The sequence below is a fragment of the Ahaetulla prasina genome, chromosome 6 (genome assembly GCF_028640845.1).
Source record: "Ahaetulla prasina isolate Xishuangbanna chromosome 6, ASM2864084v1, whole genome shotgun sequence".
Taxonomy (NCBI): domain Eukaryota; kingdom Metazoa; phylum Chordata; class Lepidosauria; order Squamata; family Colubridae; genus Ahaetulla; species Ahaetulla prasina.
This window is the reverse complement of record NC_080544.1, coordinates 86,900,557-86,923,484: the sequence shown is the minus strand read 5'-3', so window position 1 is coordinate 86,923,484 and position 22,928 is coordinate 86,900,557. Positions and strand designations below refer to the sequence as shown.

The window sequence follows — 22,928 nt, the reverse complement described above, 5'->3', positions numbered from 1 at the left end:
AATACGCCAGCCATTTTTTGGCCTCCACACGCCCTGTTTTTGGGCCTCTTTTCGGCCTTTTTCAGGCCTTTCTTTTGGCCAATTTTTGAGGCTTCTTTCGGTCTGTTTTTGAGGCTTTTGTGGGCCCATTTTGGAGGCTTTTTCAGCCTATTTTCGAGGCTTTTTATCCCATTTTCAAGGCTTTTTCAGCCCATTTTTTCCTAAAAATGGGCTGAAAAAAGTCTTAAAAATGGGCCAAAAAACCTTGAAAATGGCCCCAAAAAAACTCAAAAACGGGCCAAAAAGCCCACAAAATGGGGCAAAAAAGCCACAAAAAAAGCCAAAAAAAGCCCTGGAAACAGGGCAAAAAAAAAAAAAGACTGGAAAAGGGCTGGAAAAATGGCCTGAAAAAAGGGAGGTCAAAAACTTTTTTTGTTCTTTTACTCTTCTAAATTTATTTATTTATTTATTTATTTATTTATTTATTAATCATATTTATATACCGCCCTATCTCCCGAAGGACTCAGGGCGGTTTACAGGCACTTAAAAATACATAACACAAATACAATATAAAAACAATTAAAAAACTTATTCTAAAGCCCGTTATTAAAATATAAAAACAGAACCCAATTAAAACCCATAAATTTAAAATCTAGTTTAGGTGCGTTTATAGTCGGATGTGTCTTATATTCTGAAAAATATGGTAAGTATGAGACCATGTGCAAAAGAATCATAAAATAATTTCCAGAAGCCCAAGCTGCCGATCTTGTATAGGTATTTGTTGACCTATGCAATAGGAAACTATTAAATGGGCCATTGACTTGATTCATCTTGTAGGTCACGTAAAGCTTGAGTTTTCTCCTTGGTTCTCTGGAGATCTCTATATAGGCAGGAAACAGCCAGACAGAAAATATGGAAGATCTTTGAGGACACATCTGTATCTCTTGCATGGAGTCGATAAGGATTGTCAGTCATCCAGGTAAAGTTGTCATGGCAATTGGACTTCTTGTTGATTAAAAATGTTTCACTGCTTAACCAAGACTGAAGAAGCTATTTCAGAACCAACAAGAAAAAAAGTCCAGTTGCCATGACTCAACTTCCAGATTCTTGCATGGAGATAACTGTATCCTCATCCAACAGGACTCTTCACACACTTATAGTCAACCGCCCCAGAAAAGTAATTGTTGAAGTCTTCAAATACCAGCTGTGATGAGACTGTGAGGCACTTTGACGATAAAATGGTTATGATTTTTGGCCAAACAGAAAACAGATACAATATATACAATACACTATCTGGTCCAATTGTATATAATCAGTTGAAAAAGACCAATTTCATGCTCAAGGTCATTAGGAAAGCAACTGAAAATCAACTGCACAGCCAGTAATCTTATATAAATCTATAGTACATTAGATACACTAGAGAACCTCAGCTGGGTTTTATTTCAAACTAGATTTTAAATCATCATCGTCACCATCTTTGGGAAAGACTGAATACATGGATAAAAATACCAAATCTAGTCTAAGCATGTGGCTGCCTGTGCGACACAAATCCTAATACAACAGTTCATTTAGTGACCATTCAAAGTCACAACAGATCTGAAAAAAGCAACTTATGACCATTTCTCACACTTACGATCTTTGTAGCATCCCCTGATCAGTGGTGGGTTGCTCCCGGTTCAGTCTGGTTCTATAGAACCGGTAGTAAAACCGGCAGGAGACTCCGCCCACCTGCCATGATGTCATCATGAGTGATCTGTGCATGTGCAGAAGCATGCACGCGGTCCGGTTGCAAACTGGTAGTAAAGATAAGTAGAACCCACCCCTGTTCCTGATCATGTGATCAAAATTCAGATGGTTGCAACCGGTTCATATTTATGACCGTTGCAGTGTCCCGGGGTCATGTGATCAGCTTTCATGACCTTCCGACAAGCAAAGTCAACAAGGAAGCCAGATTCCCTTAACAACCATCTTACTCACTTAACAAATGCAACAATCCACTTAACAACCGGGGAAAGTAAGAAAAGTCCTAAACTGAGGCAAACTCGTTTTAACAAATGTTTGACTTAGCCACCTAAACTTTGGCCTCAATGGTGGTCCCAACTCGAGGACTACCTGTAATAAACCTGGAAGAAAATAGAAAAGATGAGAAGAAAAAGAAGGCCTATTTGAAGTTTTTAAAATTTTCTTTTGGGGGAAAAATGAAAACACTAGAACCAGGCAGGTGAGCCTCTGACACCCGGCTAGTGGCACTTTCAAGCAGGGGCGAAGGATAAATGGCACCTGCTTTACCAGGCTATAAATAAATAACAGTAACAGAGTTGGAAGGGACTTCGGAGGTCATCTAGTCCAACCCCCTGCTCATGCAGGAGACCTGTACTATTCCAGGCGCTGAACTTTCTGATCGACAAGCTCAGTGCCTTGGCCACCGAACCAGGGTTAGGGTTCAATACGAACCTCGGCCATACGAATCTCACACATCTGGACAACATCTGGCCGGGGAAGTCAGCTGAGGAAACGAAAGCTAACTGCCTCAGCCGATCTTCTCCATTCCTGGGAATAGAGGGGTGGGGGAGAGAAATGGGGATGATCGCCCATTGGTGGAGAGCCGAGAACTCGGTTTGGCTCGGGGGTTGGAGCAGCAGCGAAAGGGCAGCGAAGGGCCAGAGGAAGGAGTGGGCGCTACCCAGAAGGGCGCCTCCTCGCCGGGGCGGGAGGCTGGCCAAGGAGGGGCCGACCCTCTGGGGCGCTACTTGAATCTGGGTGGCTTCCGCGCCGGGTCCAGCTCCGCGTCAGCCCCTCACCCGGTCTCGTTGCTAGGATGCCTCGGATGGCTGCGCTCGTTCTCCTGCTGCTGTTGGCCGCGCTCGGCTCGGCTCGACCAAGCGCCGGTCGGGAGCCGGAGCAGCTGCTGCCTCTTTCCCGGGGCAAGCTCGATGCCTCCGAGTTGCAATTCTTGCGGGTTGCCCAGACGGCCGTCCAGTACCTCAACTACCAACAGGGCTCGCCCAGCTTTCTCCGGAGGGTCGTGCACCTCGGGAAGACCTCGGTCAGGGTAGGTAAAGGGAAAAAAGATATATATCCTTGGATCCTATGGCTGCGGGGAAGGAAATCCTCCCGGCACGTGTTTCCCACTGGCCCTATCCAATTTCTTTACGCACAACACTCCCCATCCAAAAAAAAAAATTCCAAGTGGGGGCTGCGAAAATGACTGCACGTCTCTCTTAAAAGACTGGGTTATTGTCCGGAATTGTATCAGTTCTCCTGCTTCCGCGGGGGGTTGAACTAGAAGACCTCTTAAGGTCCCTTCCAATTCTTGTTCTTCTGGATTCCGCTTCGAGGAATTTACAAGGGGAAACAAAGCTGCCAACGTTGCTTCAGCGTCTTGCTGCGTACGAGGCAGCTTACAAACTAGTTAGACCAGGGGTCTCCAACCTTGGCAACTTTAAGCCTGCTTCGGCAGGGGGTTGGACTAGAAGACCGCTTAAGATCCCTTCCAACTCCTGTTCATCTGGATTCTGCTTCGAGGAATTGCAAGGGGAAACAAAGCTGCCAATGTTGCTCAACAACTTACTGCATATGAGGCAGGGTATAAACTGCTTAGACGAGGGGTCTCCAACCTTGGCAACTTTAAGCCTGGAGGACTCCAACTCCCAGAATTCTGGGAGTTGAAGTCCTCCAGACTTAAAGTTGCCAAGGTTGGAGATCCTTGAGTTAGACTGTAATCCTTAGGAAAATTTGTCTCTTTAAACCTCTCCCTCTCCTCACTCTCCCGAAGTCCTTCCAACTTATTATTCCATTCATTGGCAAAATTCTGTGTAAAAGTTTGCCTGCGTGAAAAAGACAAACCGCATCTGACTAGCCTGGCCTCAACTTCTTTTGGGGTAAGGCTAATCTGACAATCTGATACCCTGAGGAACTATGAGAGTCCCACACGCAGGATTGGGATGGGGCGCAGATGGCTTTGGGGAGTGTGGCTGGGTTGAACTAGTGACAGCAAATCCTACCAACGCCAACTCAATACAAAGGAAGAATGACTTCAGTCTTGGCTCCTTGAGGGACTTTGTTGTTAAAGAACAACCTGCCTTCCATTGAGGACCTGTGTAATGCATGAGTCAAAAAGAGGGCTGTGAAAATATCTACAGACCCTGCACATACTGGACATAAATTGTTTCTTCTACCCTCAAAACAACACTATAGAGCACGGTACACCAGAACAACTAGACACAAGGACAGTTTTTTTCCCAAATGCCATCACTCTGCTTAACGATTAATTCCCACAACCCTGTCAAATAATTTACTAAGACTGTATTACTATTATTCTTCTCTTCCTTACTAATATCTATCTCTTTCTACTTATTATTATAACCATGTTTCTTGTATCTTTCAATGTATATTGTTTTTATTTCCTAGTATGATTTGATAGCTTATTAGTAACCTTGACTATCACTAAGTGTTGTATCTTTTTATTCTTGATGAATGTATTTTATTCTCCTTATGTACACTGAGAGCATATGCACCAAAGACAAATTCCTTGTGTGTCCAATCACACTTGGCCAATAAAGAATTCTGTTCTGTTCTGTTCTGTTCTGTTCTGTTCTGTTCTGTTCTGTTCTATTCTATTCTATTCTATTCTATTCTATTCTATTCTATTCTATTCTATTCATTTTTCCTGTTAGAGATTGTGATTGGTTATGTGCGGTCAAGTTGGTGTTGATTCCTAGTTACCATGTAGATGGATTTTCTCCATGAAAATCTGACCTTAACTTGGTCTTTCAGGTTTTTCAACAGTATTGTTGCTGGTTGTAATAGTCTCTCCTTTCACTCTTCAAAGCATTAAATCCTGTTCCTAGAGAACTAGATCTTCACATTGTGTGTCTGAAGTAGGATAATTTGACCCTGGTCATTGATGCCTCTGGGGTGAGGATCCATTTGTTTTTTTAGCTGTCCAAGTATTCTCAAGAATCTTCTCCAACACCAAAGGGCCAAAACTCATCCTATCCTGCTTCTTCAAAGTCCAATTTTTGCTTCCACATGAACTTCCATTTGCACCTGTCAGTGTCACAGAAAATACCATCGCTTGCATGATTCTGATTTTTGTAGATAAAATTTTAGTACATCATGGTATCTAAATATCTTCTCCAAGGCTTCATGGCTAGTCTACCAAATGGCATATCTATGGCTTATTTCTTGACAATGTTTCTTGTTCTTTTCTTTTGATGTCTATGGAGATTCTCAGTCATCCAGATCATGGTTGTTCCAAAGATGCTTTTTCAAGAGGCAACTGGACTTCTTGGTTTTTCTTTGAAGAAATTTCGCTTCTCATCCAAGAAGCTTATTCAGTTCTGTTGATGTTCTTCAGACTCTGTTTTCTGTTGATGGTTGATCCTAAAAAGTTGAAGTTATCAACACTTCGATAGCTCCATTTCAATTCTAAGGGTTGTGGTTCTATCTGTTGCCATTAGCTTGGTATTCTTCAACTTTAATTTTATTCTAATTTTTTTTACTGTGCTCCTTGACTTTTATTACTAGAGCTTGCAGATCCTTTGCATTTACAACTATCCAGACAGTCTCTTCAACATACCACAGGTTGTTTCTTCCTTCAGTTTTAAAACCATGTTTATCTTCTTCCAATCCACTTTCTCTTAATATGTAAGATAACCATGGGGTAGACTGCCTACTGCTGAAGAGAATGCAGAGTGCCCTTGAAAAGAATTGTATCCCCTAATCCTCTTGTTTGACTTTTCATTTGCAAGTCTTAAGCAACACAGTTCTGTAAATGGAGAGTTAGGCATGGATGATGGGGAGAGAGTGGCACATCTACTTATTCAAATAACTGAGTTCTTACACAAAGAACATTGTGATGCCCTTTCATTAAACTCACTTTTGCAAACAACGTGTTTGGAAATGAATGTGGCTAAGGTAGAAACGAATACCGTACTTTGTGAGACTTAGTGACTTTGTCACCTGATGAAAAACATGCTTAAAATCTGAGTCCCGTGTTTGGCTTTTAAGTGGCTAACATTGCTAACAAAATAACATCAAAAATAGAATAAATGTGCTAACAGCAGTGATTGCAATAATTTACCATCAACTTGTGCAGTAATATTAAAAACGACACCATTTTTTTAATGTTTTCCCTAGTTTTGTACCCTGCCCACAAGCCACTGGAGTTGGTGACCAATAAATTTAAATAAAATGTTGATACTCTTACAAATAACCACCCCTCATTTAACTGGAAAAAAGAGAAGTTTTTTTTTCTTGAAGGTATTTAATCATCAAATCTTAAGAGCTATCTTGCTTTCAGCAGATTAGAGATAAGAAGGCAAACAGGGTGATTGTTTCTAGCTGATTTTCCACCAAACAATCTGGAAACTCAGATAAAATCTTAAGACTATCAAAATCAGCCAGCATCCTTTGTGGTTTTTGTTCTTAGTTGCAGCCCCATGGACAAAGTTCCTCCAGGCCTTCCTGTCCTCTACAATCCCCCAGAGTCCATTTAAGTTCACGCCGACTACTTCAGTGACTTCATCCAGCCACCATATTCTCTGCCGTCCCATTCTTGTTTTGCCCTCAATCGTTCCCAGCATTATGCTCTTCTCCAGTGGATAAGCCTTCATGAGTTCAGAGAAGGTCTGCTCTCCTTGGTCCAGAAGCAATAAGCACAATCTGATGGCATTTCTTTCATTCTGAGCTTCATCTCTAAGAACTCAATTCTTTCTAAGCATTAGTAATACTACTGACCTATAAAGGATCCTTATGGCCATATTATTTTAATTCTAAATGGGTGGGCTTTACCATAGACTTTTACCTATGTAAAAGTGACCACAAGCTCTAGACAAGTCACTTTAGGACCAGTTCCCACAGCTTATTAAAAGCTAGATCACCAAGTTGTTAAATCTGAATTCATTCCTGGTTGGCTACACTGTTTGAACTCTTCCCACTCATTTTAACTTCAGAATTCCCAGCTACCCTAGCCAAAGGGAATTGTAATCTAATTAACACAGTTGGCCTAACACATTCTAACAGAAATGCTGGCTAGGGAATTTTGAGAGTTAAAGTCCACAAATCTTAAAATTGCTGAGGTTGAGAAATACTGATCTAAAAGTGACTAGTTAGAAGACTGAATAGTGTGGCTAGCCTTTCAGCCAGTTAGTCACATTTTTTCTTCTTCTTTGCTGATTAATTGATGATTAAACAATACTTGGAACACAGGGAAAAATTAAACTTTAAGCATTAAACTTGGTTTGTGGGAATGTAATTAATGCAGTGACTTATTCTGTCCAGGAAAAAATACGTTTTCTTCTGTCTAGAAAAAAATACGGTTTTTCTAGAAGCAGAATAAACCAGCACTCTATCTTTTTGGGATTCCGTAAACCTAACAGTTAAGAGACAGCAAATTTGTACCACCTATGAAGCTGTCATCTAGGCTTACACGTTGTGTTTATTCAACAAATTATAGTAAAGCAATATTGTGATGTCAACAGAAAGCAGATTGTCCCTGGTGTTTCTTAAATTTTCCATGTTGTAATTTGACAGGTTTAGGTTCACATATAGTGCTAAGCTATGGTTTGTTTAATCATGATTTTAAACAGCTACTGCTTGCATTCAAAAATACCAACCCCAGACTAAGCAGACTTCATTATGGGTTAATGCAGTATGACCATGTTTCACATAATTGTGAATTTTAGTCATATCTCCTCATATCATATCTCCTCATCCGTCATATCAAGCTTCGTGAAAATATCAAAGTTTGAGTGCCTACCTTATCGAGAAATGCTACATTTAAAACCACTTTCAGGTTGTACCCTCTGCCTGTGTATCTTTTCTTATTTGCAATAACCTGCACAATATTATATAAATTCTCTGTAGAAACATTTTTGAAGCAGGCAGCAAAGACTGTGAGGTATTTTCTTTTTACTTTTTACATTTACAGAAGAACAAAAGATAAAAGTAAGCAATCTCTGAAATGTTTTACAAAACAAACCAACTGGCTGGCCAAAACTGAAAGAGAATATTTGTTAACATTTCCTTTTCAACAGATGTGTGCTTTTGAATGCAATGTGCACTGAAGTTATTCTTCTAAGGAAAATGCCATTCCTTGATTTAAAACAAAAAGTAAATGCACCACAGTTTTATGGATTCAAAACACTTTTTGAGTTTCAGCTACTTCTTTGATGCATGTTCTGCATAAATTGTTGAGAACTATAAAAGTTCTGTATCTTTTACATTTGCTTGGCGTAGAAAAACTTGGGACGTCTGTTGGCTGAGCCTTGCTTTATTTTATGTTTCTTGGCTGTCCAGGAAAGGATTTGTCCAAAATATTATTCACAATACTATTCAGCTCATTTCATGGATTGAAAAAAGTTGTTTTTGGTTACTACTGGGATTTATTTTGGTGCATTTACTGACTTCAAACAAGGAGCCCAGTGGCTTACGTGGTTAGGACACTGGGTTGACAAGCAGTGAGTCTTTCTTTGAGACCCGAGTGCTGCCATGGGCAGGGTGAGCTCCTATCCTTCGCTCCAGCTTCTGCCAGGTACATGAAAGGAGCCTCCAACTGGGTGTCCCCCAGGTAATGATGATGTCAATGGCTTATCCTTTTACCCTGGAAGTAACTTGGTGCTTCTAACACGAGTGTGATGTAACCAACATCAAAAACCCCATACCGTAATAATAAAAGTGTTAACGTAGGTGTTTCCAACCTGTGGCCCTGGACAGCTAGTAATGCAGCTTCTGCAAGACCGTAAACTTTTAGCATCATTATGTGATTTCTAGCAATATTTATATACATTAATTATATATTTTAATATGCTGCCCGAGACACGTCCTCTTCATTCAGTGCAACCCAGGCAAGCCAAAAGGTTACAGCCCTGTGTTAATGTTTAAGAGCCGCGGTGGTGCAGTGGTTAGACTGCTGCCTGCTGGTTGCAATTTGGCAGTTCAAATCTCACCGGGCTCAAGGTTGACTCATCCTTCCGAGGTGGGTAAAATGAGGACCCAAATTGTTGGGTTGCAATATGCTGTCTCTGTAAGCCGCTTAGAGAGGGCTGTAAAGCACTGTAAAGCAGTATATAAGTCTATGTGCTATTGTTATTAAGTTGACTCAAGGCCTTGGACTGATTTTGCCGCAACAGACTAAATCTGCTGCTTCTATTTAATCTGGGCAGGGTTTCCCTCAATTGTTTCCACTGGAGGAAATCTGATTGCATAAGCCAAAATCACTGTATTACCACTAACAGTTTCCTTCACTTTTCTCTGGAGTTAAGCAGAGGTATATTTGGGTATAGAATAGAATAGAATAGAATTTTTTATTGGCCAAGTGTGATTGGAAGGCACACAAGGCATTTGTCTTGGTGTATATGCTCTCAGTGTATATAAAAGAAAAGATACGTTCACAAGAATCTTAAGGTACAACACTTAATAATAGTCATAGGGTACAAATAAGCAATCAGGAAATAATATAAATTGTAAGGATACAAGCAACAAAGTTACAGTCATACCAGTGGTGGGTTGCTCCCGGTTCATTCCGGTTCTGTAGAGCCAGTAGTAAATAGCCGGATAGCTCAGGCTGGTAATAGCCTGTTATTAAGAACACCGAAGCCTGCAATTATTGCAGGTTCGAGCCCGGCCCAAGGTTGACTCAGCCTTCCATCCTTTATAAGGTAGGTAAAATGAGGACCCAGATTGTTGGGGGGGCAATAAGTTGACTTTGTAAAAATATACAAATAGAATGAGACTATTGCCTTATACACTGACTTCAAACAAGGAGCCCAGTGGCTTACGTGGTTAGGACACTGGGTTGACAAGCAGTGAGTCTTTCTTTGAGACCCGAGTGCTGCCATGGGCAGGGTGAGCTCCTATCCTTCGCTCCAGCTTCTGCCAGGTACATGAAAGGAGCCTCCAACTGGGTGTCCCCCAGGTAATGATGGCCTTATACACTGTAAGCCGCCCTGAGTCTTCGGAGAAGGGCGGGGTATAAATGTAAACAAACAAACAAAAAAAATCTTCTGGCGTTCGGAGAACTGGTAGTAATGGCTGGCTGGCCACGCCCCCAAACCAGTTCCCCGATCATCAGAGGTTTGGGTTCTTTTACTTTTCTTTTTTTTTTTATTTGCATTTATATCCCGCCCTTCTCCGAAGACTCAGGGAGGCTTACACTATGTCAGGCAATAGTCTTCATCCATTTGTATACTATATACAAAGTCAACTTATTGCCCCCCAACAATCTGGGTCCTCATTTTACCTACCTTATAAAGGATGGAAGGCTGAGTCAGCCTTGGGCCTGGTGGGACTTGAACCTGCAATATTGCAGGCAGTTGCTGTTAATAACAGGCTGCATTAGCCTGTTGAGCCACCAGAGGCCCTTTTAAAAGCATCTTTTCTTCAGCCCCCCAAAAAAGGCTTTTAAAAGTTTAAAAAAAACCTCTGATGATCACACAGCTGAGCAGGGATCATCAGAACCCTTTAAAAGTTTTTTTTTTAACAACCTCTTCGGCTGAAGTGGTTGTTAAAACAAAAGGTTTTAAAAGGCTTCTCTGGCGATCCCAGCTGAGTTAAGAGCTTCTGGGCTGCCATTAGGCAACTTCAGCTGGGATCCTCAGAGGAGCCTTTTAAAATCTTTTTTTCCTCTGGCCCACTGAATCCCTCCTCCTCACTTACCTTATTACTGTTCCTTTTGGGCTGGCAAAGCCATGCTTTACATCAGTTGCATCAGCTAGCAACTGAATCTGCCTGCCTGGAAACCATCTCCTCAGTGAGCAACTGCTTTGCTGGCTGAGGAACTCTGGGAATTGAAGTCCACAAACCTTAAAGTTAATAAGGTTGGAGACCCCTGATTTAAAAAATATAAATAAAATAAAATAATAAAATAAAATATTTGTGCAGTTTTCTGAGATTTGGTGTGTTTCTGTAGTGTTTCACTCTAACTACACAAACACACAAAATCTCACAAAGCTGTATGTGGCATTTTGTGTGTGTGTGAGAGAAAGAGTCAGTTGTAATGTTTGTGTGTAAAGTGTGAAAGTTGGTTTTTGAGCTTTTTGTGGCTGTGTGAGGTTTCTGCTTGTTGTAGGGGCCATTTTGGGTGAAGTGCAGCTGCTTTTACATTGTGTTTGAGTCAGTTGTGTTGTGTTGTGCTGTGTGTGTATAAAGTGTGAAAGTTGTTTTTTGAGCTTTTTGTGGCTGTGTGAGGTTCCTGCTTGTTGCAGGGGCCATTTTGGGTGAAGTGCAGCTGCTTTTACATTGTGTGTGAGTCTGTTGTGTTGTGTTTTGTGTGTGTGTCCCTTCGCAAGGACTTGGAGGCAGCTTCTCTGAGGAAAAGAGGAGGCGGCGAAGCTCTGGCTGTCCCCTGGGAGAAATCGCCTTGTCTCTGCAGCACTAGGGCTTACCTAGTGGCATTGAGGGAAGCGAGGCGTAGCTACGCCTCCTCCCTCATTGCATCGGCAGATAACCGCCCAGCCGCCCTGTTTCGGGTGACTCGTTCCCTCCTTCATCAGGGGGAGCGGGATGACCCGTTGCAGGGACGTGCTGAGGAGTTTAACGGTTATCTATACGATAAAATGGTTCAGCTTCGGGACGGTCTGGACCAGAATTGCGGTGACTCAGATGAGGCGTCTGAGGGTGGTCTTGATGACATTTTGTGGGATGAGTTTGACCCTGTGGCTCCCGAGGACATGGACAGGTTGTTGGGTAGGCTGAATGCTACCACGTGTTTACTGGACCCGTGCACCTCCTGGTTGGTACTGGCCACTCAGGAGGTGACACGAGGCTGGCTCCAGGCAATTACGAGCGCTTCCTTGGTGGAGGGAGTCTTCCCGGCCGCCTTGAAAGGGGCGGTGGTGAGACCCTCCTCAAGAAGCCTTCCTGACCCGCTGTTTTAGGTAATTATCGTCCGGTCTCAACCTTAAGCCGGCGAAGGTTGTAGAGAGTATGGTGGCATATCAGTTTCCTTGCACCTGGAGGAAACTGTCTATCTAGACCTGCTCCAGTCCGGTTTCCGCCCGGTTACAGCACTGAGACGGCTTTGGTCGCGTTGGTGGATGATCTCTGGAGGGCCAGGATAGGGGTTGTTCCTCTGCCCTGGTCCTATTAGACCTCTCAGCGGCTTTCGATACCATCGACCATGGTATCCTGCTGCGCCGGTTGGGGGATTGGGAGTGGAGGCACCGCTTATCGGTGGTTCTCCTCCTATCTCTCCGATCGGTCGCAGACGGTGTTGACAGGGGCAGAGGTCGGCCCGAGGCGCCTCACTTGTGGGTGCCGCAGGGGTCGATCCTCTCGCCTTCTGTTCAACATCTATATGAAGCCGCTGGGTGAGATCATCAGTGGCTTCGTGTGAGGTACCAGCTGTACGCTGATGACACCCAGCTGTATTTTCCACACCGGGCCACCCCAACGAAGCTATCAAGTGCTGTCCCGGTGTTTGAGGCCGACGGGTCTGGATGGGGAGAAACAGGCTCAAGCTCAATCCTCCAAGACAGAGTGGCTGTGGATGCCGCATCCCGCACAGTCAGCTGAGTCCACGGCTGACTGTCGGGGCGAGTCACTGGCCCCGGCGGAGAGGGTGCGCAACTTGGGCGCCCTCCTGGATGAACGGCTGTCTTTGAAGATCATTTGACGGCCGCTCCAGGAGAGCTTTTACCAGGTTCGCCTGGTGCGCCAGTTGCGCCTTTCTAGACCGGGATGCCCTGTGCACGGTCACCACGCCTCGTGACGCCTCGCCTGGATTATTGCAATGTTTCTACATGGGGCTCCTTGAAGGGCATCCGAGACTGCAGTTAGTTCAGAATGCGGCTGCGGGTTATAGAGGGAGCCCTCGTGGCTCCGTGATGACACCTATCCTGCGCAGACTGCACTGGCTACCTGTGGCCTTCCGGTGCGCTTCAAGGTTCTGGTAACCACCTTTAAAGCGCCCATGGCATAGGGCCGGGCTACTTACGGGACCGCCTACTGCTACCGGATACCTCTCACCGGCCCGTGCGCCTCACAGAGAGGGACTCCTCAGGGTGCCGTCAGCTAGGCAGTGCCGTCTGGCGCCCAGGAAGGGCCTTCTGTGGGGCTCCCACCTCTGGAACGAACTCCCCAGGACTCCGTCAACTTCCAGACCTCCGAACCTTCCGTCATGAGCTTAAAACACACCTATTTATCTGCGGGACTGGACTAGTTTTTAAATTTTAAATTTTAAATTTTAAATTTTATAGGGTTTTAATTGGTTTTAATATTTATATTATTTTTAATAATTAGGCTTTCTGAATATGTTTTCTTAATGGTTTTCTTAATTTGTATATATATGTTTTTTTATCTGCCTGTGAACCGCCCTGAGTCCTTCGGGAGATAGGGCGGTATATAAATTTGAATAAATAAAATAAAAATAAAATAAATAAATTGGTCATGTGACTGAGTGGGCGTGGCCAACTTGATGTCACTCACAGCAAGGTGCTGTCCCACCTTGCCCTGAGTGACTTCAAGTTAGCCACGCCCATCCGCTCACATGACCACCAAGCCATGACCACCAAATAAGCCATGGCCACAGAACCAGTAGTAAAAAAAATTGGAACCCACCCGAGTCATACAGTCATAAGTGGAAGGAGATGGGTGGTAGGAACGATGAGAAAATTAATAGTAGTGCAGACTTAGTAAATAGTTTGACAATGTTGGGGGCATTATTTGTATACACAGATAGGAAACCATATAGAAGTTCCAGGGTTTAGATGAAAAATATAAAAGATAACTTTTGCGATGTGGTCACCAAGACACAAGCTTGACTTGAGACTGTCTTTACATTTTTAACTAAAATTTTAATTTTAATTTTCAAAAGCAACTCTTGCAGTTGTGTGTATTGTTTTAGAACACACAACAGGACTGTCACATAAAGCAGGGGTGAGAAGCCTAAAATTTTATTAGTTATATGAAAAGGCAGGCCTGAATATTTGACAAATACCATTTTCATTTTAATCGATCAATTGCTGCAATGATCAATCCTGAGTCCACTCCTCAGTATTTTCGAATTCAAATATCAACTAAAGTTTAATAATGAAAAATAATAATTCTGCTTTGATCATCATGGTATGTGAAATACCATGCCCAGATCTAGTACTGCACTGTAGGAAGAATTCGGGGAAATCTGGATCAGATTAGGAAAAGAGAACTGAAAATGATTAGGGAACAAAAATATAAGCCTCCTGAACAGAAATTGAAGAAATGGTTTAGCCTGGAGAAAAGATAACTGAGTGAGGACTGTTTATTTAAAATATTTATATACACTTTCTGTTTAAATAAAGAGTTTAAATAAACTGCTTAAATAAAAATTACTTTTATGGTTTAAAACAATAGGTTAAAACAATTAGCATATATTAAAATGTTCCAAAAAATCAAACGCACCATCCCAGATAAAATCAGCATATTGAACAATAACAGGCTTCCACTGAAGAAGCCTGCTCTGAGATAGACCCTTGTTGAATTCAGCATAAAGGAGGGAGGATTATACTCAAATATTTGAAAAGCTGATCCTTAGATGGCTAGGACCTGTTCTGCAATTTTAGATTACATCTAGAATTGTGGAATGATTTTGAATTAGAGAAAAGCAGAGTTGGATGCAATCTTAGCAAAAACTTTTTGACAGAGCAATTTGACATTGGGATTGAGATAGGCATAGACTTCCCTTCTACAGATATGCTCCAAGAATGCTAGACAGCCATCAGTCTGGCTTCCTGCACTGAGCAAAGCAGCTAGATTCAGTTCACTTGACTACTTTAACATAACATAACATAACATCAGAGTTGGAAGGGACCTTGGAGGCCTTCTAGTCCAACCCCCTGCCCAGGCAGGAAACCCTACACCATCTCAGTCAGATGGTTATCCAACATTTTCTTCCAGATGTATGTTTCCAAGATAGCAATAGCACTTATATACCACCCAACAGCACTCTCTAGGCAGTTTACAATGTCAACATATTGCCCCCAATAATCTGGGTCCTCATTTTACTGACCTGGGAAGGATGGAAGGCTGAGTCAACTTAGAACCCATCAGGATCGAACTCCAGGCTGGGGGCAGAGTTAGCTGCTAATCCCTGTTACTAACCCTTGCAAAAAAAATTAACAGCTCTTAGCTGCATTTGACAATACAGGTAGTCATCTACTTATAACTGGTTGGTTAATATACTGGTAAATGACTGCTCAAAATTACAATAGGCCTGGAATGGGTGTTTATGGTTCTACAACACTTCTGGCCATCCTAAAATGTCATGCCACACAAACAGCCCCCCAAGTACCCACATATGCATGATTGTATTTGAGTACTTGACAACTGGCTCATTTTAACAACTGGTTGCAGCCTCTCACAGTCATGTGACTGCAACTTGCTATGTTTTATGACTGCAATCATTCACTTAACAACTGCTATAAAAATGACATAACATCAGATCTGGGTGCATGATTTATGTCCATAATGACTTCTGGCCAGAAATCAGGTCCAATTGCTGTTGTAAGTCAAGGACTATCTATACTCTAATGCTAAAGCAACCCTAAATATTACATGAGTCTGTAAAAATGAGATCACTTCCGTAAATACAAAGTCCCAGGAATTTTTCAGAAGGAAAAACTAGTAGGGAACAAATACAAGATGGCTATTCATTACATAGAAGTAAGTGCTTAATGTTAAATATTCGTCATTTGAGCTTCATTATAAAAGTAATGAGTGACTTGTTTCAGAATACTGAAATATATTTTTCTAAGAATGATAGGTACAAAGCAGAAAAGACTCATTACATCCCAACCGTGTACAATTTTGCTAACATTCCTGAAATGATGGAAAAGGCATACACAACAGGACTACTGCATAAATGCTATATTGTATTTTAATGATCTGCCACTTTAAAAGGTGTTTGTGCGGGGTGTGCCATACATATTGTGAAGTGTAACTTTAGCTTCTATGTCTTGCAGAATATCCCAGGAGTTGGACATGAGTACTCCGTGCGGTTTTATACAAAACACATTCAAACTGGGGTAAGTGGATTGTTTTACTTTCTGTAGAACGATTTCTGTAATAGATTTTTTTTTTCTGGCATCAATGCACCAGAAACCAGCTATGATACCTGCTCTCTTCAGCAGCATATCTAACAAATTACGTAGAGTGCTTGGATACAGTGGGCTCCTTATTGTATGGCTAAGCAAAGTCCATCCATCCATTCATTCGATTTATATAGTCACACACCTCGTATAGCAACTCTGGGAAGCTTACAGTATGTAAAAACAATGCAAAACATGATATTAAAAAAAACCTGGCTCTGCCAACTGGCCTGTGGCCCTATGTGACATTATGGAGGTGGCTAATGGAGTAGAGAACACCCCACCTCCTTTCTGTGCCCTCTGTGCCCTAGCTCTCCATCCTGCTTAGTTTTATTTTCATTCAATTTTTAAAATTTAAGATCTTTATTTCTTGTTTTATTCTGCATTTTACTCAATGTCTGTAAGCTTCCTAGAGTTGCCTCTGGCGAGATGGGCAACATGCAAGCTTGATAAATAAATAAAGCACAGCAACACGGGTAGCAGCTGAGAAACTAAATCAATGTAAACTGTGTAGTACAACCCAGGTTTTCATGCTTGGGAATACAACCATGTCTTAATGGCCACGTGAAAACCTGAGAAGGTTGAGAAAAATCTAATCTTGGGAGGAATGGTGTTCCAAGTGACAGAATCCCCATAGATAACCATTTTTAATAACAGGACCTGCAGAATGCCTTCTCTGTTGGATCTAGTAGGGTGAGAAGACACAAGTGGGGGAGAGGTTGTCCCACAAATAACTTAATTCTGGGCCCCGGAAGGCTCTGTTCATGACAACCAGCACATATGTAACAGTGGTGGGTTCTAACCGGTGTTACCACCTGTTCACTTCGTGCACACACTTTGTGCATGATCGGCTTTGTGCACAATAAACTTTGCACGCGCTTTGCATGCGATAAACTTACGCTTTGCGCAAGCGCATTGACTGGCTGAACAGCTGAGGCATTGCAATCGGCTCTGCCACACCTTTCAGCAGAGCTAAAAACGGAGGAGGTAGGTATAGCGCAGGGGCGGGCGAGAGGGCCCAGATGATGGTCAGAGCGAACCAGTTTGCTGTCACTGCAACATCTCCGTTACCGGCCCTCCCGAACCGGGGAGAACCGGTAGCAACCTACCACTGATATGTAACTAGAAGCACATTGGCAAACGATTTAGCTCATAGAGCAGAGCTTTAAGATGCTCACGCAGAGGCATTTTCATAGTTTTTTTTAATTTATTTACATTTATATCCCGCCCTTCTCCGAAGACTCAGGGCGGCTTACAGTGTGTAAGGCAATAGTCTCATTCTATTTGTATATATACAAAGTCAACTTATTGCCCCCCCAACAATCTGGGTCCTCATTTTACCTACCTTATAAAGGATGGAAGGCTGAGTCAACCTTAGGCCTGGTGGGACTAGAACCTGCAGTAATTGCAGGCAGCTGTGTTTTAATAACAGGCTATCTTACAGCCTGAGCCACCACGGCCCTTGGTATAGTTATCTATATCACAACATCTGCATCAACTGCAGCAGTGCCACGTGGAGTGCACTGAAGTCGTCCATATGAGAGGTGATTTTGAGCAGAAACTCGGGCTAAGAAAGGATACATAAGTTGAAGTTGTACAAGAAGCTTCCTGGCCATGGCTGGCAGCTATTCCTTAAACAGGAGCTGCAAATCCAGGAGAATACTCAGAATGTGCAATCAGTTCTGTTTCGGGCACTGGAACCTAATCCAGAACAAGAGATGTCAAATCCTTGGCTCCATGGGATCTTAATATCCAGCCACAGTCTTGCTAGGATTGAACTGAACCTGTGTCGTCCCCCCCACTCGCATACAGATCCCCATAGCCTCTAAACACTAAGGTAGGACCTCCAATGCATCATTTGGTCAAGCCAAGGGCAGAGATGTGATGCTGGGTATCATTAGCACTCCGTTGGGTCCTGAGACACCCAGCAAAGCGAGAGTTGTGGGCTAGATAAAGACTATGGAATCACTTCACATTGCCCCCCCACTCCCAATTGAAGGGGCAGAAGACATGGCTACCCACATTCCATGTCACTACTGGTCAGAGGAATGCAGTGCCAAGCATCAGTGATTTATACCTATTTAGATGCCTCCATTAAATGGCTGTGTGGAGGTACTCTTATAGCAATATTTGCTTCCCTGATATATGGGATTGCAAATGGAAAAGTTGTAGGGTTTAATTCTATGAAAGCTTACCTTCCTTTCCATGTATCTACCTCTGACCAAGCTACATTTTTCTCACTACATTATGCTTGAATGTCCCATATCTTTCAGATCTCTTCAGAAGAGATAAAGTGCAGATAGACCTTCTGGTTACCCCTGGCAATAGCTTCTATACCTACAGCAGAGAAATATTTGTGTCAGAAATATTGTGTGTGTGTGTCAGAAAATAGCAGTGAAAAGGACATCCAAGTCAGAGCAGTGATAATATAAATACTGATTCTTTTTTCTCTCTGCAACATTCGCTTCCATTGCCCCTCAAGTTCCACTTTAGAAGTGGCATTGTCCATTCCGTAAACAGTTTTTTCTTTTTCACAGTCTGCTGCTAGATCCAGGTAAGGACAACATAGCAAGGAAGTTTGGAAGAAAACAACCCCTTATGTTATTTTCTTTTGTTTTAAAGCAAAACCTAGGAAAATGCAGTGCAAAAGTGCTCTATCAGAAGAAAACTTCTAAGCCAATGATTGAAATCAGTTGCACAGACAACAAAGGTGCAGACCAAATCAGGAAGGACGACTTCAACCTATATAGAAAACTTAAAGGTACATCCTGGGCAGGGAATCTTTTTCACAACCACCCAGGACTGCATGCCTCTCCCCTAATTAACCAATTTTTAGATTTGCACAATACATTGAGCAGTGAATTGACCCAACGATCTGGTTTTGCAGAATGCACAAAGCTGGGGGAAAAAATGAGGCAACATTAAAACTAACCAAATCTAGCATGTTATGTCTTCCACTTATTTGTGTTGTATAAAACCAGGCAACAGATTCTAGATCTATGATGCTTCCTTACTTTCAGTGTTGATCTGCCAAATGTAAATATCCAAAAGCTGAATGCAGGTAGCGTTTGAGCTTGGTTGTAATGGAACCTGCCGATTATGGTCAGGAGGGCCATTAAGTGAACTGTCTCACTTAATGACCCCAATCCCTGTTCTCCCCAATGTATCTGTTAAATGAACACACATGTGTTAAGTAGAGCCTGGGGTGTCTCAGGTGGGAAAGACCCTGAGGAGCCTAGTGCTGGCACAAGCCCACCTACCTGTGGTCTCCCAAGGCGGTTCCCTACCCTTTGATATAACCCATGCTCCACTTCCCATCCCTTGGGGTCCCTACAGCTATTTGGACTTCCTCCCCATCCTCTGTCACCAATTGCTCAGTTATTTTTCAAAGTTCTCCAGAGCTGTGAAGATTGGGCTGGGGAAGGAGGACAGGCCAGTCTGTTCCTGGGCCACGTGGCACAATCCCACAAACAATAATCTTTTCCTGAGTGAAAAATAATGCTGGAGGAACTCTTGGTTTTCTTCACTAACGCTAGCCTTAGCCTTGCCAGCCTCACTCAGAAAAAGCTGGCCACTTGTGGGATTGTGCCACGTGGCCCAGCAATGGATCTGTCCTCCTTCCCTCAGCTCTGGAGATCTTCAAAAAGGTGAGTGATCAGTGATGGAGGATGGGGAGCAGCACCAACGGGGTATCGAAACCGGCCCAATGCATTTGGGGACCTGACAGGCCAGGATGGGGTCATGGAATATGGCGAGGTGGGGGGAGTGCAGCATCTATGCAGTCAGTTGTAAGGGTGAATAACCACAGGATTCTGCAATGAACATAATTTTGGGATTGGGTTGTAGGTAGCTTTGGGGAGGGTCTGTTGTAAGATTGAGCAGTCGCTAAGTGACTGGTTTTAAATCGAGGACTTCCTGTACTGGATTATTAATTTGATTAGCAATCTAGCCTTTTAAAAACAACACACATATAGTGACACAACCACATCTATGTGTTTAATACTTTGACTCTGTACCCAAATAATGAACAGTTCTGATTTTTTTTAAAAAAATTACACTTTTCCATTGAGTTTTGCAAAAATGACACTTATTGGAGATGATATAAATGCTAACTAAGAATGTATCTCCAACTTCCATCGAAGGGCTGAGTGGGTGTTTGCAAATCAGATGTAGCACATCTGCCTCTTAATAAAACATATTAATGATAGATAGAAATAATCTTTGGACTCTGCATGAGAAAACCTTGAGCTTGTATAAAACAGGTAACAACCCCCTCAAATCTAGTTTGACTCCTAATAAGGCAGGGTTATTTATAGAAATATTACTTTATTTATTAGTTTCTGTCCCTCTTTTGTTACCTCTCCTCCCCCCCCCACCCCGCCGCAGCCACATCATCATCAGATGAATTAAAATATTTCGCCAACATTGGCAGCAGTTACATTGCATGGAAGCAATCAAGTGAATATGTGGGTTATGCCATGAAGGAAATCAAAGATGCAAAGAAAAGGGTAAGTGGCAAGAAAAGCTATATTTAAGAACCACCGGCCAAGTTCATCAACAGTTAACACTGAACAACAATCACATTTTAGCCTACCGTGTTTAAGGTGAATCTTTATGTTTAGTTTGTGGTTCAATGTGTTTCAGGGAAAACTCCCGTTAAAATAAACGCCTAAATGAAAAATGTATAATAATAATTTGTATGACTAAGAACTAGTCAGAGATTAGAAATTCATTTTTTAAGACGCTGGTGGCTTATTAAGTACAAAGGCTTCATAATCTTAATCTCTGGCCTGGTTCAGATTTAACACCAAGGTTTTCAAGAATAGATTGGACAACTGCTTGACCAGGACAGTATAAGGTCTCCTACCTTGAGCAGGGGGTTGGACTAGAAGATCTCCAATTGCCCTTCCAGCCCTATGATTCTATGTTCTATGAAACACATGTTTTGAGAAAGCGAAGGACATTGACAGTGGAGGGGTAAGGAAAGGAAAAGAAGACACTGGGAAAGTTTATGAGTTGATGATGGGCCAGTTAGATAACTACTGTTAATGTCTTTGGCTTCAAGCACAGCGTATCATACTCACCACATGTTCCCCTGCTCCTCCAAGCTCCCTAGGGCAGCCTTCCTTAGCTGCCAGTGTTTTTAGCTTGAAGCACAACATTAAGAGAGAGACAGAGCTAGAAAGACCTGAAGAGAATGATGGTGCAAGCTCACAGATTCTGTGGAAAAAGAGGGAAGGTACCAGCCCTACTTGCTCCTTAAGACACTCTGGGTTTTGTTCTGGCCCAAACCTGGAAAAACCAAAATGATCCAGGCTTCAGGTACTACCAAACCCATAGCCCGCTTGGGATGGTTTGGCAGAACTTCTGTGGTACACCTTCAGTGCTATGGGACATTGTAAAGAAAAGATGGTTTTACTAAAATATCAGGAAACGTCCAAAGAGCATAAGCCATTCTGCACACTCAATACAACAGGGATCTCCAACCTTGGCAACTTTAAGATTTGTGGACTTCAACTCCCAGAGTTCCTCAGCCAGCAAAGCTTCAACTCTGGGAGTTGAAGTCCACAAGTCTTAAAGTTGCCAAGGTTGGCAATACAACATTGATCTCAGCATAATGCCCGAATGCTAAAAAGATGCTGTTTAAAATATAATTATCTTGTCCAGCCTTTATTCCAACCATGGTTTTTTTTCCCTTCCTACCCAGGTACGTGGTAACACACTTGAATTTGACTATACCGTTTTGATTGGTAGTGATGTCTCAAAGGTATGGAAGCTTCAGTACTCAACAGTTTTGTTTTTATAAAATAATGAGCCTTTTATTTTATTTTTGCAGTATTGTTTCATTAGGTGAGTTAAGCCCAGTGACTATATAATAATCATTCCAATCTATTTTGTAAGGGAAGAAATGTATAAAAATAATTTATTAAGACAATTCTATACATGCTTATTCCAAGGTAAATCCTGCTAAATGCAGCAAGGTTCATACCCAAGGAATTAAGTTTAGGATTGCAGCCAATACATACCCACTCTGAAATATTACTGGAATCAATGGATTTCCTCCAAGTAGACTTACTCCTGTCATTGATTATTTTTACAGGATCTTTACTGTCATATGAATATTACCTGGAACCTGGAGCTGCCAATAAAAGTGAAATATGAGTGTTTTACAGAAGACATTTCTGCAGAATCCGCAGATGGCTCTGGGGAAGAGTCAGGTTCCTATGATTATTTCTTTGAATCTAATTTTTAAGTAGGGAGGAAAATCTTTCCATCTGATGCAGTTGTAAACATTTTTGCAAAGGTGTAACACATCTTTTGTTAATATTCCAAATTCAGTATTGAGAATCTTCTATCTAAATCAATGCAATTTGTCTGGAAGCTTTGCACTTGTCACTTCTGATCTATCGTAAATATCTCTTTGCTAGTTAATTTCATAGAAATATTCATTTTTACAGATATTTCTATTATATGGAAAAACTGCTGATGTGTCACTAAGTTTCTGGCATTAGAAGTAACTCATAAGGCATTTTTTAAAATTTATATGAACGACGGTCTTTGAAAATTTAAAAACTGCCATTTTAAATAAATATTTGATAAAATATTTTTAAATTTTGGGAAATATTTGATGCTGAGATTTAATTTATCTTTAATAAAAGGACAAGAATGTATTTTGTCTGTGTCATGTCATGTTGTACCACCTGAGCTACAATATTTCAAAATTTCCTTTCAATGCTTTATATAAGGATGTTTAAACAGGGTAAAAAGTGAAGCTTGATTACTTCAAGTTTTTCTGAGATATACGAGTCCAAAGCAAACCTCTGCCAGCAGCCTTCTAAGTATGTAATTTTAGGGAGGTTAAACTAAAATTTACTATACATTCTT

General features: G+C 42.0%; 1 protein-coding gene across 1 annotated transcript; it reads left to right on the top strand.

Moving 5' to 3' along the window:
- Positions 1-2,628: 2,628 nt before the first annotated feature.
- Positions 2,629-22,714, top strand: LOC131201122 (ovocalyxin-32-like). Its single transcript, XM_058188742.1, has 6 exons — positions 2,629-3,031; positions 15,918-15,980; positions 18,666-18,804; positions 20,430-20,551; positions 21,751-21,810; positions 22,144-22,714. The coding sequence occupies exons 1-6, from the start codon at positions 2,798-2,800 to the stop codon at positions 22,294-22,296; spliced, it is 771 nt and encodes a 256-aa protein (XP_058044725.1). The 5' UTR covers positions 2,629-2,797; the 3' UTR covers positions 22,297-22,714.
- Positions 22,715-22,928: the final 214 nt, after the last annotated feature.